Source organism: Siniperca chuatsi, linkage group LG24 (assembly GCF_020085105.1).
Source record: "Siniperca chuatsi isolate FFG_IHB_CAS linkage group LG24, ASM2008510v1, whole genome shotgun sequence".
NCBI classification, from domain to species: Eukaryota; Metazoa; Chordata; class Actinopteri; order Centrarchiformes; family Sinipercidae; genus Siniperca; species Siniperca chuatsi.
Window position 1 is genome coordinate 660,815 of NC_058065.1, and position 19,753 is coordinate 680,567.

General features: G+C 44.2%; 2 protein-coding genes across 6 annotated transcripts in view; both read right to left on the reverse strand.

The window, feature by feature from the left end:
* The window catches only part of LOC122871907 (NLR family CARD domain-containing protein 3-like), a 752,187-nt gene that overhangs the window by 479,847 nt on the left and 252,587 nt on the right, over positions 1-19,753 (reverse strand).
* LOC122871908 (gastrula zinc finger protein XlCGF57.1-like) overlaps positions 1-19,753 on the reverse strand; it is a 134,727-nt gene that overhangs the window by 2,760 nt on the left and 112,214 nt on the right. Inside the window, exons 1-2 of one of the 6 annotated variants that reach the window (XM_044187496.1) lie at positions 13,606-13,803; positions 9,048-9,145 (exon numbers count right to left, since the gene is read on the reverse strand). The exons of 1 other annotated variant lie outside the window; for it this stretch is intronic. In XM_044187496.1, coding sequence (XP_044043431.1) covers positions 9,048-9,145; positions 13,606-13,777 — 270 coding nt within the window. In that variant the 5' untranslated portion in view covers positions 13,778-13,803. Of the gene's footprint in view, positions 1-2,377; positions 3,000-9,047; positions 9,146-11,929; positions 11,975-13,605; positions 13,804-16,408; positions 17,435-19,753 lie in introns of those variants that run through there. 4 more of the 6 variants (XM_044187501.1, XM_044187497.1, XM_044187498.1 and 1 more) reach the window with 4 other exon arrangements.

A 19,753-nucleotide genomic window follows, 5' to 3' on the forward strand; every position in this document is an offset into this window, starting at 1 on the left:
TCTGGAGACTGGCTAGGCCGCTCCAGGACCTTGAAATGCTTCTTACGAAGCCACTCCTTCGTTGCCCGGGCGGTGTGTTTGGAATCATTGTCATGCTGAAAGACCCAGCCACGTTTCATCTTCAGTGCCCTTGCTGATGGGCACGATACATGGCCCCATTCATTCTTTCCTTTACACGGATCAGTCGCCCCGGTCCCTTTGCAGAAAAACAGCCCCAAAGCATGATGTTTCCACCTCATGCTCTTCTGGATCATCCAAATGCTCTCTAGCAAACTTCAGACGGGCCTGGACATGTATTGGCTTAAGCAGGGGGACATGTCTGGCACTGCAGGATTTGAGTCCCTGGCGGCGTAGTGTGTTACTGATGGTAGCCTTTGTTACTTTGGTCCCAGCTCTCTGCAGGTCATTCACTCGGTCCCCCCCGTGTGGTTCTGGGATTTTTGCTCACCCTTCTTGTGATCATTTTGACCCCACGGGGTGAGATCTTGCATGGAGCCCCAGATCGAGGAAGATTATCAGTGGTCTTGTATGTCTTCCATTTTCTAATACTTGCTCCCACAGTTGATTTCTTTACACCAAGCTGCTTACCTATTGCAGATTCAGTCTTCCCAGCCTGGTGCAGGTCTACCATTTTGTTTCTGGTGTCCTTTGACAGCTCTTTGGTCTTGGCCATTAATACAGGTAACAAGTGGAGGACAGAGGAGCCTCTTAAAGAAGAAGTTACAGGTCTGTGAGAGCCAGAAATATATATATATATATATATGTACACTCAATACACACATACATACAACAACAGTGATCCTAGAGTAACACACACTGTGTGTCAAAGGATAGACTTTAAAATCCTATTACTTGTTTATAAAGCACTAAATGGTCTTCTCTCTCCTTCTGTCGCTCTCAGCAGGTATTTCTGCCTCCGGAGCTGCAGAGTCTGGTTCTGCGATTGTGGGCCACCTGCTGCCCCCGTGTTCCTGCAGAGTCTGGATCTGTGGTTGTGGGCCACCTGCCACTACAGTTTGCATTTGAGCCTTTATGTCTTCACTTTGGCTGCCAGGTTTGTAACTGCAGTTTGCAGTTTCGCTGCTTAAATGATATTTGCTGTGACGTCACGTCAAAGACGACTGACAGCAGCCGTTCAAGTAAATCGCTGAAGAAAACCCTCGCACATCAATACGACGACAGAGAAGTCACCTGGAAAGCATTTAAAAGGCGGTGTAGCCGGCAGGTGGGTGGTGTACGTGTGGATTTGGATCACGTCAGAGCCGATCCACGCACCACCGCTGCAAACCCAGCTGGTGTTTGTTAAAACGTCTTTAGATATATTACTTTTTCTGCTAAATTTCAGGCGACCGATGAAAATGTTTAGTTGCACTTGACAGATTTTTGGTCGCATCAGAATTTAGGTGATTAGTGTTTTGAATAAGACAAATGTGAGAATATTGTTTGAATTAGAAATATTATTTCTTTTTAAATGAAAATATGAGTTTTAGCACGTTAGACCACACGCTGTTCAGCGCAATGACATAAAGCATAAAGTTTACATTTTAGTATGCAGGTTATATTATTATGCTGTTAAATAGACAATAAATGTGTATGTTTAACTTCATTAATTAATTAACATTTTACCTGATGGGCGTAAAGGGGACGCTAGCTAAAAAAAATAACAATGACACTGTGGTGGAAGTAAATACAGGTAATAACGTCTGCACATGATCAATTTATACTTTTCGTGTCGTGTTAGTGCACCAAACACAGTTATTTTATATAGTCTATATGAGGTAGTATATCATTTTTAATGTCATCTGCATAGAATAAAATATTCTGTCTTTGAACCAGAAATTCACTTTAACCTGTTTCAATGGGGATTTTCTCCATTTTGACCTTTGAACCACTTTCCTCCCTAATTTTGACGTCAATCAGCTCCACAGCTGAGATGATCAATATATTTAAATGTCATGTATTATATATGTGACGTCAGGTCAGAGAGCAGAGGTTTGGCCCTGCACAAACGTTGACATCTTGTTTATTTTGCTTCTCCTCGTGTTTTAATGTAACTCCACAATGAACTGAAGGGTTTTACACTGTGTGTTTCTGCTAGCCTGAAGTGGTTAACATCTGAAAATCACTTAGAGTGACTGTTTAACTGTAAACCCTGACACTGACTCGTTAATAGTTGGCATAAATGAATTATTGACACTTAAAATGAGAGATCAGACTTTAATTTGAATTGAAAAGTTAAATTGAGGCAGTATATATTAGAAGTGTCCTCTGAGTAAAGGACTCAAGTAAAGTACAAGTACCTCAGATTTATACTTAACTACAGTATTTAAACTACCGAGTTACATTTCACCGCTGAGACCAGGTAAAGTGCACAAACCTGCTCTGTGCAGCCGGACTTCAGGCTGGAAAACAGCGTCCAGTAGTTTGCGTTGTCCACAAAGTTCCTCCTCGTTCTGGACTTTAGACATTTTTACAGCTTCACAGCAGCTTTTCCTCCAGACTCACTCCGTTAAAAACTGTCTGCTCACTCTGATGCGCGCTGTGTTGCTAAGTTACATCACGTTCGCCTCCGTCTACTTCCTGCTAGCAAGCTAAGCTAAGCTAACTCCATTAGCTCCGTAGGACGCCGGGAGATAATTCAGATGCTAAACATTTTCAAATAAAGCGAACAGCGCAGAGTCTCTTCAGACAGGTCTGTCTGGACATTTGGACACTTTGGCTCCGTGAAAATACAGTTTGGTCTCTATCGAAGCTACTCCGACTAGCACTGTGAGGCCGAGCTCCGTCTCCGTCTACTTCCTGCTAGCAAGCTGCGCTAACTTCCTTTAGCATTCTTGGCTAACAGGAGATGAGTCTGCGGTGAAACATCCCGAAAGTTCACACAAAGTCCGCTTCAACAGGTTTATCCAAACATACAGGCTCTGCTGGTTCACTCCGACTGGATCTTATGCTAACGGAAAGAGTTAGCATGTTAGCCTCGGTTACACTGCTTCCGGTACCTCTTCTCCGCTGATTTTCACAATAAAAGTGACCAAACAATATTTACAGGCCCATATCTCTTTGTTAGCACTAAACAATGGTAGAAATACCACAAAGTAAAGTAAAAGTAAACAGTACAAAAGCATAATGTCAGCAAAATGCATTTATTACTATACATATTAATGTATATACTCATAATAATACAGACAACTAAGTATAATTACATAATCATACTATATTAATATTCTGGTGCATGAAATGCCATTTTAGTCAATAAATAAATGGGTTTTATTTCAAAAAGGATGTTTTTCAAAGTTTTATTTATTTCATTGGACTTTTATTTCATAATGCCACATCTGATAAATCAACACACTTATTAAAGAATCAGAAATACAGAATCAGAAATACTTTATTGATCCCCAAAGGGAAACTCTTTGTTACAGCAGCTCGCCTTTACGTCAGTGCACACAGGAGAAAGTACTAGCAAACACTATGATACACTATAAAAACTATAAACACAGGTCAGAAAATAAATGAAGTACCAGGTGGGTATAAATATAAAATAAAATAAGTGTGAAGTACCAAGTGGGTTTACCGGTTGATGATGATAATACAGTATAATAATACAATGTAATAAAATAAGTAATAAGCAGTGGTGCATGTACTGTCAAGTTAAGTGTAGCTTATTGAGATTATTAAGATATTGCACAGCAGTAATGGAGGTATATAATATCAATATCAATAAATAGGAAAAACTAAATGTTGCACAGTATTAACACAGAATATTGCACAATTATTCAAATATGGCAGAGATGTTAATGATCAATGTCCAGTTTAGTGACTTCGGGTCACACAGACTGACACTTAGAGGGAGGAGTTAAAGAGTCTGATGGCCACAGGCAGGAATGACTTCCTGTGGCGCTCTGTGGTGCATTGTGGGGGGATGAGTCTTCCGCTGAACGTGCTCCTTTGCTTGACCAGCACGTCATGGAGCGGGTGGGAGACGCTGTCCAAGATGGCGTGTAGTTTGGCCAGCATCCTCCTCTCTGACACCACCGCCAGAGAGTCCAGCTCCACCCCCACAACGTCACCGGCCTTACGGATCAGTTTGTTGAGTCTGTTGGCGTCCGCTACCCTCAACCTGCTGCCCCAGCATGCAACAGCATACAGGACAGCACTGGCCGCCACAGCCTCCTCAGGAAACAGAGGCGGCTCTGGCCCTTCCTGTAAACAACTTGAGTGTTCTTGGTCCAGTCCAGTTTGTTATCCAAGTGTACTCCCAAAAAATAATATGGATTATTAACTGGAATAAGGGACAGAGAATATCTGAGAAATTCTTAAACATTAACATTATTAACATTTTGTGATAACTATGTTAATAATATGCAACCACAAGGGGGCACAAGCCGGTGTCTTCTTGTGCCAGTCCCAAGTCTGGATAAATGCAGAGGGTTGTGTCAGGAAGGGCATCCAACGTAAAACACATGCCAAATTAAAAATGCGAATCGTGAAAATGACTTCCATACCGGATCGGTCGGGGCCCGGGTTAACAACGACCGCCACCAGGGTACCGGTGGAAATTGGACTACTGTTGGTCAAAGACGAAGATGGAGAGGAGGAAGGTGTGTTCGTAGGCAGAGAGAGAAGAGGAAAGCTAAGAATGTAGGACTGACAGTAGGGACTTTGAATGTTGGGACTATGACAGAATCAGAATCAGAAAGACTTTATTGATCCCCGTAGGGAAACTCTTTGTTACAGTAGCTCATCTTTACGTCAGTGCACACAGGAGAAAGTACTAGAAAAAAATAAACACTATAAAACAGGTCAGAAATAAATTAAGTATCATGTCGGTATAAGTATAAGATAAACTAAGTGTCAAGTACTAAGTGGGTTTACTGGTTGGTGATGAAAGTACAGTCTAAATACAATGTAACTCCTTATGTAATAAATAATATTAATAAGCGGAGCTGCATGTACTGTCGAAGAGTAATTGAGGCATATAATATCAGTAGCAATAAATAAGAAAAAACTAACAAGGGGAAAACTAATATTGTATGGAAGTAGTATACAGAATATTGCACAATTATTATTAATTATGGCGGAGATGTAATGCTCAATGTCCAGTTTAGTGACTTCGGGTCATACAGACTGACACTTAGAGGGAGGAGTTAAAGAGTTTGATGGCCACAGGCAGGAATGACTTCCTGTGGCGCTCTGTGGTGCATTGTGGGGGGATGAGTCTTTGTTTGACCAGCACGTCATGGAGCGGGTGGGAGACACTGTCCAAGATGGCATGTAGTTTGGCCAGCATCCTCCTCTCTGACACCACTGCCAGAGAGTCCAGCTCCACCCCCACAATGTCACCGGCCTTGCGGATCAGTTTGTTGAGCCTGTTAGCGTCCGCTACCTTTAGCCTGCTGCCCCAGCATGCAACAGCATACAGGATAGCACTGGCCACCACAGACTCATAGAACATCTTCAGCATTGTCCGGCAGATGTTGAAGGACCTCAGCCTCCTCAGAAAATAGAGGCGGCTCTGGCCCTTCCTGTAAACAGCCTGAGTGTTCTTGGTCCAGTCCAGTTTGTTATCCAAGTGTACTCCCAGGTACTTGTAGTCCTCCACAATGTCCACAATGACCCCCTGGATGGAAACCAGGGTCACTGGTGCCTTGGCCCTCCGTAGATCTACAACCAGCTCCTTAGACTTTGTCGCATTGAGCTGCAGATGGTTCTGCTCATGCCATGAGACAAAGTTCCCCACCACAGCCCTGTACTCAGACTCATCCCACCACAGCAGAGTCATCAGAAAACTTCTGAAGGTGGCAGGACTCTGTGTGGTAGCTGAAGTCCGTAGTGTAGATGGTGAAGAGGAAGGGAGAGAGGACAGTCCCCTGAGGGGCCCCAGTGTTGCTGACCACGCTGTCCGATACACAGTGCTGCAAGCGCACGTGCCGTGGTCTGCCAGTCAGGTAGTCCACAATCCAGGACACGTAGGGGGGCATCCACCTGCATTGCTGCCAGCTTCTCACCCAGCAGGGCAGGCCGGATGGTGTTGAAAGCTCTGGTGAAGTCAAAAAACATGATCCTCACCGTGCTTGCCGGCTTGTCCAGGTGGGTGTGGATGCGGTTAAGCAGGAAGACGATGGCGTCCTCAACTCCCAGTCTGGGCTGGTAGGCGAACTGAAGGGGGTCCAGGAGGGGTCTGACCATGGGCCACAGCTGTTCCAGCACTAGTCTCTCCAGGGTCTTCATTATGTGGGAGGTCAGTGCCACCGGTCTGTAGTCCTTGGAGCCACTGGGACGCTGCGTCTTTGGCACAGGAACGAGGCAAGATGTCTTCCACAGAACAGGGACCCTTTGGAGACTCAGGCTCAGGTTGAAGACATGTTGAAGGACTCCACATAGCTGGGGGCACAGGCTTTTAGCACCCCGGGGCTAACGCCATCAGGGCCTGCAGCCTTGTTTGAGTGGAGTTTCATCAGCTGTCCTCTCACCTGGTCAGCAGTCAGGCACACAGCAGAGGTTACAGGTGGGGGAGGAGGGAGTTATTAGTGTGAAGAGGGCCGTTAGCCTGATGGGGAGGGGGTAGCAGAGTACTCAGAGGAGCATGAGGGCCGACAGCAGCTGAGTTAGAGGGGGGATGAGCAGGAGCTGGTGTGTCGAATCTGTTAAAGAACAGCCTTCAACTCCTCTGCTGCCAGTTGGTCTGAAGCCAGTGATGGTCTTCATGCTGCTCCAGACCTCTCCCATGTTGTTCTGCTGGAGAGTTTCCACTCCAGCTTCCTCCTGTACTTCTCCTTGGCCTCCCTGATCTTCACCTTCAGGTCGGCCTGGATTGCCCTCACCTCATCCATATTACCATCAGTAAAGGCTCTCCTCTTGGCATTCAGGATGTCCTTGATGTCCTTTGTTACCCATGGTTTGTTATTTGGGTAACAATGGACCATCTTAGTTGGGACATTGCAGTCCACACTGAAGTTAATGTAGCCAGTGATGCACTCAGTGAGCCCGTCAATGTCCTCTCCATGAGGCTTACAGAGTACAACCCAGTTTGTCACCTCAAAACATTCCTGCAGTGTCTCATAGTCCTCCCCTGACCATCTCCTCACTGTCCTTGTGGTCGCAGGCTGCCTTTTAACCAGAGGCACATAGCAGGGTTTGAGGTGAACCAGGTTGTGGTCTGACCTACCCGGGGGGGAGGGGGGAAGAGCTGTATGCGTCCTTAACGTTGGCATACAGCAGGTCCAGTGTCCTCTCCTCTCTAGTAGGACAGCTCACATACTGGGTGAAATTAGTCAGTGTTGTTGAAACACTGACATGGTTGAAGTCACCCGAGATTAATTTGAGTGCACTTGGGTGTTGAGGCTGGAGTTGTGCTGTGGCGGTGTGAATGGCGTTGCACGCCGATGCCGGGTTAGCAGAGGGGGGGATGTAAACAGCCACAACAATGGCATGTGAGAATTCACGTGGCAGATAATATGGTCGGAGTCCCACAGCTAACAGTTCAATGTCCGGGTTACAGATACTCTGCTTGATAGTAACGTGACCAGGGTTACACCATCTGTTGTTGACCAGAACAGCAAGCCTGCCACCTTTCCGCTTACCGCTCCCGGTGCGATCCCTGTCGGCCCGAACAGTCTGAAAGCCGTCGATGGAAACGTTATGGTCCGGGATATCCTGGTGTAGCCATGTCTCAGAGAAGCACATCAAACTACACTCACGGAACTCCGTCTGACTCCGGGCTAACGCCGTTAGCTCGTCCATTTTATTCGGCAGCGATCTCACGTTGCCCATGACAAGAGAAGGCAGACACGGCTTAAATCTCTTATTCTTAAGTCTCTTTTGTCTGCACCCCTCTCTCTTCCCTCGCCGCTTCGTTCCATCTCTGCATCCTCGGTGTGTCCTCCTCCAGATCTCAGTGGGGACATTGGTTGTCCTGGGCGCCATGCTGCACGGCTTCAGCGCGATCAGCTGTTCCCCGGTGTAAACAATGCGGCCAAACAGCTGATCTGCAGTGGTGCCCCGAAATGATCATGTGGCTTCATCTCAGCTGAAAAGATGAAGCTCGACATATCTTGGAATCTGTATCAGTTTTGAACTGATCAGTGTTGAGCCAAGTCTTGCCCTCAGTACTTCAAATCCTGCTGGAAGGAATTAGCTCAACAAGCATCTCTGCAGCTTCATTTACTGCCGCTGCTTTCACCAGCACACTTGTGTTTTTTGAAAATATAAAGCCAAGTGAATCTTTTATCACAAACGCTGCAACTAAATGGTTTCTCCCCTGTGTGGATTTTCATGTGTTTGGACAAATGGCCTCTGTTACCAAAACTTGCTTTACAAACTGAGCACGTGAAAGGTTTTTCTCCTGTATGAACTCTTAAGTGTGTGGTCAAAGTTGATCTGTGTGTGAATCCTTTACCACAGACAGAACAACTGAAGGGTTTCTCCCCTGTGTGGATTCTCACGTGTTGTCTCAGATGTTCCTTTCGTGGAAATCTTTTACCACAGACAGAACAGCTGAAGGGTTTCTCCCCTGTGTGGATTCTCATGTGTAGTCTCAGATATTCCTTTCGTGCAAATCTTTTACCACAGACAGAACAACTGAAGGGTTTCTCTCCTGTTTGGAGTCCATCTTGTTCCTGCAGATGTCCCTTGTGGCCAAAGCTTGTAGCACATTCAGAGGAGCTACTTGATGTTTTTTCAGTATTACATTCCTGATCACTTACAGGTACTTCATTGTTTTGCAGAGGGTTTAAACCTGACTGAGGTTCCCTGGTCTCCTTCCAATCACAGGTGTCATCAGTCTCAGGTTCAGAGGAGTCTGGCGTCTTGTCCTGAGTATCTGGTTGTAAATGTGTATCTGGATCTGAGTTCCTGGCTGGTTCTGGTCCTCCACAGTCCTCTCCATCAGCTTCTGTTTTCATCTGTTCAGTTAGTCTTTGATGAAGCTGTGAGGACTGAGGTTTCTCTTCATCGTCTTCTTCACTCTTCACAGGGACAGGAGTGAATGTCAACTTGTTGATATCCTCCAGCCCTCGAAACTGCTCTCCCTCCTGTTCCTCTTTAATGTGTGGGGGCTCTGGTGGGTCCTCCTGGTCCAGACTGGGGCTCCAGTCCTGCTGCTCAGGGGGATCCTCTTCTTTACTCACCAGCAGCAGCTGGACGTCTGTGGAGAATAATGAAATACATACACACGTTTTAGTAAACTGTTGTTTCCTGTTAACATGTAAAGAACAAAGGTTCATCAATCATTCAATCAAACATTATTTCTATAGCACCTTCCAACAACCGAAACTGAACCAAAGTTCTGTACAACATTAAAAAACAACATAAAAAAATGATAATAAGAAATAATAATAAAAGTATAAACAGGTTAGCAGAGCACATTACAACATTAAGATAAAGAGAAGTGTCACAGGGCCGCTAAGTGTTAAAAGCTATTCTAAATAAGTGGGTTTTAAGGTTGGCTTTGAACAAAGGCAGGTCAGTGATGGAACATAAGTCAGCGGGCAGAGAGTTCCAGAGTTTCGGACCGGCCACTGCAAAAGAACGGTCGCCCCACTGTTTGCACCGGGACTGGGGGACCTCCAGCAGATGTTGCCCAGCAGATTGTAGAGCTCTGCCGGGTCGGTGAGGGCTCAAAATCTCACACAAACAGGAAGGTGCAAGGCCATTGACCGCATTAAAAACAAATGTCAAAATTTTAAAATGAATTCTGAACTGGACAGGGAGCCAGTGCAGGGAGTGTAGGACAGGTGTGATGTGCTCGTGTTTCCGACTGTTAGTGAGCAGGCGGGCCGCAGCATTTTGCACAAGCTGCAAACGGTGAAGACCAGCTTGGTTAACTCCCACATAGAGCGCATTACAGTAGTCTATGCGGGAACTAACAAAAGCATGGATAGCTTTCTCCAGGTCACAACGGCTCGAGAAGGGTTTAACCTTTGCTAGGAGGCGGAGCTGAAAGAAGCTTACCCTGACCACAGAATCAATTTGTTTATCAAATTTTAGACTGCTGTCTAATTTCACCCCCAAATTTTTCACAACGTGGTTAAAATGGGGGGTCAACGCAACAAGACCAGGAGCTGAAACGTTGGGCAGGTTGGATGTGCCAAAAAAATATATTCTGTTTTGTCCTCATTCAAACAGAGAAAGTTCTGAGACAGCCACAGTTTGATGTCATCTAAACATCTGTTTATGGATTCAAGACTGTCAGAAAATTGGGGACAACCGGCAGATAGATTTGTAAGTCATCTGCATACAGATGGAAGGACACATTGTGACTTGAAATAACTGAACCTAAAGGCAGCATGTACAGAGAGAATAGAACAGGGCCCAAAATGGATCCCTGTGGCACACCAGAGGTCATAGGGGCTGAAGAGGAGGAAAGGTCATCAATCATAACAGAGAATGTCCTATCTGTTAAATATGACCTAAACCACTGTAGCACAGTTCCCTGAAGGCCAACCTGTTGGACCAGACGTCTCAGAAGGACTGAATGGTCCACGGTGTCAAACGCTACAGTAAGGTCCAACATTACCAGCAGCGCAGGCTTTTTTGCATCGAGGGACAAGAGAATATCGTTCTGTACTTTCAGCAGAGCGGATTCAGTGCTGTGTCGTGTTCTGAAGCCAGACTGGAATTTTTCAAAGATTTGATTGTTTTCCAGAAAAGAGTTTAACTGAATGAAGACTATTTTTAAAATTTGACAGGACAGCAGGATCAAGGTTTGTTTTTTTTAGAAGAGGTCTGACCACAGCATGCTTGAAAGCAGTTGGTACAGAACTGAGCTGAGGCAGCTGTTTATGAACGAGAGGAGACATGGCCCCACTGTGTTAAAAACCTGTTTAAGCACCTTGGAAGGAATAATGTCCATAGGACAGTTAGTCGGTCTCAACCCCTGGACCACCTCAGCAAGGAGAGACAGTGACACTGGCTCAAACACATTAAATACAGAGAGTACAGAAGAAGAGCATAAGTCAAAACTGTTAGACATATTGTTAATGCTCTGTTTAACAGAGGCTACTTTGTCAACAAAATAATGGAGAAAATCATCACAGGTTGACTGTCACATGCTGCAGAACATTACTAGATGGATTAGTAACAGACTGAATTGTACTAAATAGCACTCTCGGGTGATTACAGCTGGTGGAAATAACATTTGACAAGTACTGACATTTACTGTAGCTGCTTTAACAGCATTTTGATACTCAGTGAGACTGTCCCTCAATATACCCAGTGACATGTAACTTGTCCTTCTTCCACTTGCGCTCAGCCTGTCTGGACTGCCGCCTGAGGGCGCGGGTGGTGTCATTAAGCCAGGGGTCTGGTTTAGTTTTGACAGATATGCACCTGAAAGGAGCAATGCTGTTAAAAATCTCTGAACAGGTGTAATGGAAGGAGGAGATGAAGTCCTCTGGGCACAGAGGAGAGACCATGATGTCCTGGGAATAAAGAGTGGTGTTCATGAAGGCAGCAGCAAATTCTCCAGCTGTGGTGGATGTAATGGTGCGGCGGCGACCGGCTGGAATGAGAGATTTGGCTGCAGGGAGAGGGACTTTAAATTCAACTATAACAGGGAAGTGGTCTGAAATGCAAATGTCACTTATTTCTGAGATGGATACAATCAGTCCGTGAGAGATTATCAGGTCCAGTGTATGTCCATGCTGATGCGTGGGGGCGTTTACTGACTGTGTCAGGTCAAAAGAGGTCAGAAGGCTTTGAAACTCCTTTGCCAACTGACTGGATGGGCAGCAAACGTGAATATTAAAATCGCCACAAATCAGCAAACTGTCATATTGTCCGGAGCTCGGAGAAAGCACTGTTATCACCTGGTTTTAGCCAGGTCTCTGTGAGCATGAGACAATCCAGATCGTGAATGGAAATCAAACCGTTCAAGATAAAAGTCTTATTTGGAAGTGAACGAGTGTTTAACAGGGCTGTACGTACTGACCTACAGCGCACAGTCTGCTGGGCAGCACGACTGAGCGGGCGGAGATTCCCCCGCACACAGCCCCGTGTCTGGATCCTCACAGGCCGGCGACACAGAAACAAACACCCGGCGTCAGGGAGAGCTGGTTGGAGCCACCGATAGCAGTACTCCAAAGAGCACCGCAGGTCAAAATTTGTACAATCCGTGGGTTTTCCATTCAGGGAACAGCCAGAATAATCCATACGCGAGGAAGCCAGGTAAGCCTTGAGTTTCACCAGCATCCCTCCTCTTTTTCCGCGTCTCCTGCGCCTCTTGTTGCGAGGCAACGCGCAGACAGGACGCCATAGGTAAGCCGGCACAGAAGCAAGCAGAGGTGGCGGTGTATTTGAATGCCCATTTTTTGCACATTGAGGCAAATTGTTCACAGTATCCCATATTTTCAGCAACATCAGACGATTATCCACAAGTAGTGATGACACATCATGAATGACAAACAGTAGAAACACAAAAATGAACAGCAAACTCAACAGACGCGGACGGCGAGCCATATACAGCAGCACCATCTTGGAAAATAATCATCATACTTAATGTGCATTTACAAACTGCTGGAATTGGCAGCTGGGAGGAGAGAGCAGGAAGAACAAGACCATATCAGTGCTCAATGTCATCGTTACTAGGGCTTCACGATATGGTAAAAAAAAAAAAAAATCATATTGCGATTATTTTGACAGATATAACAATTGTAATATGATTCACGATTAGTGTGAATGATAATTTTCATTTTTACTGAAGAAACTATTAAAATCACGAGGATGTTACATTTGTTGGGGTCTGTACCAAACAAACATGTTTTCTTACATCTGGAGAACAGGATTTGTTGGGAGGTTAGACGGGTAGAGTGTGAAACTGGCTGGTAGAAAAGTATATAAAGCATCGTAGAAAAGGTTTCAGTCGTAGTCATCTAGACACTGTTGTCAGAATCAAGACGTTTCGGCTCCCATCCGGAAGTCATTCTCAATTGTGAAAATGGTCTGAGAACTCAGAAATTTAAGCTACTCTGTGTTGCTTAGGCCCCGCCCTCAGGAAGGAGTCTACCTGAGTGTCTGCTGATTACCTGCCTAGTTTCACCTGAAACTGACCTTCTTTTGTTTCCATGATGGCCCAGTAATCAGTAATCAGGCCTATTGTTTTCTGGCTGCACCTCCCTCATCACTGTTAAGTACCTGATTAGCATATGATTGGCTTGACCAAGGTGTTAATACACTGAACCAATCATATGCTAATCAGGTACTGAACAGTGATGAGGGAGGTGCAGCCAGAAGACAATAGACCTGATTACTGATTACTGGACGAATGCGGGACGACACCATCTCAGGATATAAAGCAGTTAAAATGAGCTCAGCCTGAAACATCTGCAGCAGTAAAATGCAACACACACATGAATGCAGCAGGAATATGAATCCAGAAACATCAGATATAATAAAACACTGACAGGAAGCGTTTTACTGCACAGGGACGACTTTCACTGTCACACTTTAAGTTCCTGTTGCTGATAATACTCACAGACTTTTACTGCAGTGGAGTATTTTCACAGAGTGCTGTCAGTACTTTTACTGCAGTAAAGGATGTGAACACTTCTTCCCCCGCAGCTGGTTTCCCAGCAGTTTAAAGTGAAACAACAAGTAAAGTGCACAAACCTGCTCTGTGCAGCCGGACTTCAGGCTGGAAAACAGCGTCCAGTAGTTTGCGTTGTCCACAAAGTTCCTCCTCGTACTCTGCTATCGTTCTTTCAAACAGCTCAAATATCTCTTCAGCAGCCGCACTTAGTCTCTGGCTGACAAAAGCTCTCAGCGTTTGGACTTTAGACATTTTTAAAGGTTCACAGCAGCAGATTCCGTGAAAAATACAGTTTGGTCTCTATCGAAGCTACTCCGACTAGCACTGTGAGGCCGAGCTCCGTCTCCGTCTACTTCCTGCTAGCAAGCTGCGCTAACTTCCTTTAGCATTCTTGGCTAACAGGAGATGAGTCTGCGGTGAAACATCCCGAAAGTTCACACAAAGTCCGCTTCAACAGGTTTATCCAAACATACAGGCTCTGCTGGTTCACTCCGACTGGATCTTATGCTAACGGAAAGAGTTAGCATGTTAGCCTCGGTTACACTGCTTCCGGTACCTCTTCTTCGCTGATTTTCACAATAAAAGTGCCCTTTTTTTTTCTTTTTTTACAAGCTAATAGCTATTTGTTAGCACTAAACAATGGTAGAAATACCCAGATCCTTTACTTAAATATAAAAATACCACAAAGTAAAGTAAAAGTAAACAGTACAAAAGCATAATGTCAGCAAATGTATTTATTATTCTACATAATAATATATGTATAGAAGTTAATACAGACAACTCTAAGTAAAATTATTTTATATATTAGTCTTACAGGGCTTAAAGTTCTCCGGCACTGTGCCATTTTAGATTTGAAAAGAATTATATGTCTGTGGAAAACCTTCTTACGTTGTTTTGTAGTAAGAACATGTATGTATGTTTTAATAAATAAGACATAATTAATAAAAACCTTTGTTTTATGTTTGTTGTGTATGTTTTTCTTTTGTTGTTGAATTATTAAATGCAACAGATGATTTTAAAGATTTATTCTACATTTGTATCTGAACCAAAATGTACCCGAAGAAACGACAAACAAAGACAAACAGCCAAGTGTTCACAGGGGGGAGAAGCTGCTGTCTGCTGGACTGGAGAGTCCACATTGTAAACTGGAAACTCCCAGATCCGGATTCATTAACCCTTTCACAGGAGGGTTCCTCAAGCTCTGGTCAGGTAGCGATGGTGTTGTGAAATTCAAACACTATTAAAACATCTCAACACAGCCAGCCTAACACAGGCAATAGCCCACCATTAAGCTTAACAACTAGCTAACTAGTCCGGCGTAAAATAGCATCATAAGTGACCTCTGTTAGGCTAGTTAGTTCCTTTGTCAGGCAACTGCAGCAAATACATATCCATTATGTGGTTAATAGTCATGTTTGGAATTACATTTCTACAGCCGTCTGAAGGCAGCAGGACCGGTGTGTCGTTCTAGCTCGTTTGAAGAAGTGGTGCGCATTCTCACAATGGACAGTTCAGATCATTGCTGCAGAACCAGAGGTTGTATCTTTTTATTTCTTCTTCCGCAACAAATCCACATAAAAACACGCAGCAGTCCACCAACACCCTGAGTTAATGAACTTCAGCATGTCAGCATAATCACACAAACATTTCCTATGAGTTTGTTCATTCACCTGTTTATTATGTCACTATAGATACAATTAGATGAGTTTATTAACATGCAGCAGCAAAAAAAAACTAACTTTTCAAAATTAATCTTCATCCTGAAACAAGACAGAAGAAGGCAGGTCGCTGCGCTGAAACAAGAAAAATCACACTGGATTGTATAAAATACCTGAAACAAGTCAAAATAGTCTTTACTCACTGGAAGATTTTTGATGAGAAGAAAACTTTACAGACTGTAATGACCTGGTAGGAAGGAGATGTTCTGCAGAGAAAGACCATCAAAGTAAATGTTTAGCCGAGTTAAACAAGGCTTTAAAGTCTTCATAGATCCAAAAGTCTGGACCCGGTCTAAAACAGACCTCAGGTAAAAATCAATGACCCGATCCGAACAGACCCGATGGTACCTGGAACAAATGCATTGTGAAGTTCAGGGGACGTTAATCTGAGGCTTCAGCAGTCTGAGTTCGACACATCAAGTGGGGATCTTCCAAACTTCGTCTTTTTTCTACAGAACTCCCTCTTTATGTTTCCACAGACTGTTTCCTTGCTGAGCCGGGGCGGAGGGATATGTCTATAACAAAACAACTGCAAGAAACATCCACACGAGTCCCGGGACGAAGATCAACCCAGTTGAAGAGCGATTACAGCAACCAACAACTCTCTCAACACACATATGGAATACACATCTGAGTACTGTACGGAAACAGGCCGGAAACATCTGAAGCTCTGCTTTAAAGGCAACTGGGTAAATCCAACACATCAGCCGTCCAACTGTGTCAAAGCAAAGTTTGTCTCAAGACTTGTGATGTGACCGAAATAACACAAATACAGTATGAGCAGTTTAAGAATCAACTGTTCGTGTTTTACACATAATGAGAGATCAATTCAAGACCGGGAGAGTCCATTAAATTAGAAATAAACTGTGTTATTGGGAGGTAAGTCAAGTCATTTCATTCAGAAATCCCATTTTAAAACAACACATGTGTGTGTGTATATATATATATATATAACACTTTCAGACAATTTGAATCAATTTTAAATCAATGAATACATGTAATACCAAAAAACACAGTTCCTGGAAAACGACCAAATAATGTAGACACAAATAAAAACAGAATTAAAATGATCGCGTGGCTTCATCTCAGCTGAGTCTGTATCAGTTTTGAAGTGATCAGTGTTGATCCAAGTCTTGCCCTCAGTACTTCAAATCCTGCAGGAAAGAATCGGCTCAACAAGCATCTCTGCAGCTTCATTTACTGCCGCTGCTCTCACCAGCACACTTGTGTCTTTTTATATGAGCGAGCTGAGTGAATCTTTTATCACAAACGCTGCAACTATATGGTTTCTCCCCTGTGTGGATTCTCATGTGTCTGGACAAATGGCCTCTGTTACCAAAACTTGCTTTACAAACTGAGCAGCTGAAAGGTTTTTCTCCTGTATGAACTCTTAAGTGTTGGGTCAAAGTTGATCTTTGTGTGAATCCTTTACCACAGACAGAACAGCTGAATGGTTTCTCCCCTGTGTGGATTATCAAGTGTTGTCTCAAATTGTCCTTTTGTGCAAATCTTTTAGCACAGACAGAACAGCTGAAGGGTTTCTCTCCTGTGTGGATTCTCATGTGTTGTCTCAGATATTCCTTTCGTGCAAAACTTTTACCACAGACAGAACAACTATATGGTTTCTCTCCCGTTTGGAGTCCATCTTGTTCCTGCAGATGTCCCTTGTGGCCAAAGCTTGTAGCACATTCAGAGGAGCTACTTGATGTTTTTCCAGTATTACATTCCTGATCACTTACAGGTACTTCATTGTTTTTCAGAGGGTTTAAACCTGACTGAGTTTCCCTGGTCTCCTCCCAGTCATCAGGTTCAGAGGAGTCTGGCATCTTGTCCTGAATATCTGGTTGTAAATGTGTATCTGGATCTGAGTTCCTGGCTGGTTCTGGTCCTCCACAGTCCTCTCCATCAGTTTCTGTTTTCATCTGTTCAGTGAGTCTTTGATGAAGCTGTGAGGACTGAGGTTTCTCTTCATCGTCTTCTTCACTCTTCACAGGGACAGGAGTGAATGTGAACTTGATGATATCGGCCTCCTCCAGCCCTCGAAGCTGCTCTCCCTCCTGACTGGTCCAGAGTTCCTCCGGTTCCTCTTTAATGTGTGGGGGCTCTGGTGGGTCCTCCAGGTCCAGACTGGGGCTCCAGTCCTGCTGCTCAGGGGGATCCTCTTCTTTACTCACCGACAGCAGCTGGACGTCTGTGGAGAATAATGAAATACAGACACACGTTTTAGAAAACTGTCATTTCCTGTTAACATGTAAAGAACAAAAGGTTGATCATACTTAATGTGCATTTACAAACTGCTGGAATTGGCAGCTGGGAGGAGAGAGCAGGAAGAACAAGACCATATCAGTGCTCAATGTCATCGTTACTAGGGCTTCACGATATGGTAAAAAAATAATCATATTGCGATTATTTTGACAGATATAACAATTGTAATATGATTCACGATTAGTGTGAATGATAATTTTCATTTTTACTGAAGAAACTATTAAAATCACGAGGATGTTACATTTGTTGGGGTCTGTACCAAATAAACATGTTTTCTTACATCTGGAGAACAGGATTTGTTGGGAGGTTAGACGGGTAGAGTGTGAAACTGGCTGGTAGAATCCCAAAACAGACCGCAGTAACTAAAATGTCTTTCAAGTCCTTCAAAAATTGTTCTGGTTTTCGACAGATTACATTAACAGCGATGTTGCTAGGTATGCGTCCTGGGTTTGATGCATTAAAATTCAAAAGGACGCAGTAAACTCACAGTTGCACCCCTGAAACGGCGAACAACAAATCTGTCTTAAAATCACAGAAATAAACAAAAGAAACCACGCTTCAGTCGAACAATGTCGGCATACAGTTTGACATTAATCAATGATCACTAGCCGGGAAACCGTAATGCTCCCATACAGTTGAGCAGCGATACTACATGAGCTTGACTAACCGGGCTAAGCTGACTAGCATGCTAAAGCTGATACACAACAACTGGTGCACTGCCAAAACGCTCTGGGCAAAACTCGTGTTCGGGTTTCTTCAACACGGATTTTCAAGGAACAAAATTGTGTGCGTCCCCTCGACGCGTCAACAGTGAGTTTACTGCATCACTTCGGATTTTAATGCAGTCGCGGTAGCACCCCTGCGCCCGGCTCCGAAGGAGTTGAACCCTCAAAGGACGACGAAACTTGATCCGAGGTATCGATAGATAAGTTGTTGTTGGAGATAACTGGGCTTTTTTCACTGTCTTGGTTGACGTTAGTTTAGCATTTTTACTAGCGTTAGCCACAGGACTGTCAACTCTCAAGCACTGACCGTGAGACTCACTCAACTGACACTTTTCACAGGCTGAAAAACCAATTTATAAACTGATAACGGCACAGAAGTTGAACCCTCCAAGGACGACGAAACTTGAACCGAGGCATCGACAACTTCATCGATATGTTTGGGTAATTAATTAGCTAGTTAGATAAGTTGTTGTTGGAGATAACTGGGCTTTTTTCACTGTCTTGGTTGACGTTAGTTTAGCATTTTTACTAGCGTTAGCCACAGGACTGTCAACTCTCAAGCACTGACCATGAGACTCACTCAACTGACACTTTTCACAGGCTGAAAAACCAATTTATAAACTGATAACGGCACAGAAAGAGGACACCGACGGACAGACAAGAGTCAGCGGCTCTTCGGGCAGAAGTGTCGCTCCCTCTCCTCTTGCACCGTCAAAGCTGAAAACAGGCTGTTTTTCTGAGCTCATGAAGACTTTTTAGAGATACGTGGTTCTTGCAGGACAGCGACGCTGCAAACACGTGATGATCTGATAGACCATGATGCATTGCTGCAGAGGAAACCACCCAACAGTATATAAAGCATCGTAGAAAAGGTTTCAGTCGTAGTCATCTAGACGCTGTTGTCAGAATCAAGACATTTCGGCTCCCATCCGGAAGTCATTCTCAATTGTGAAAATGGTCTGAGAACTCAGAAATTTAAGCTACTCTGTGTTGCTTAGGCCCCGCCCTCAGGGAGGAGTCTACCTGAGTATCTGCTGTTTACCCTGCCTAGTTTCACCTGAAACTGACCTAATAGTTTCCATGATGGCCCAGTAATCAGTAATCAGGCCTATTGTTTTCTGGCTGCACCTCCCTCATCACTGTTAAGTACCTGATTAGCATATGATTGGCTTGACCAAGGTGTTAATACACTGAACCAATCATATGCTAATCAGGTACTAACAGTGATGAGGGAGGTGCAGCCAGAAGACAATAGGCCTGATTACTGATTACTGATTGGACGAATGCGGACGACACCATCTCAGGATATAAAGCAGTTAAAATGAGCTCAGCCTGAAACATCTGCAGCAGTAAAATGCAACACACACATGAATGCAGCAGGAACATGAATCCAGAAACATCAGATATAATAAAACACTGACAGGAAGCGTTTTACTGCACAGGGACGACTCTCACTGTCACACTTTAAGTTCCTGTTGCTGATAATACTCACAGACTTTTACTGCAGTGGAGTATTTTCA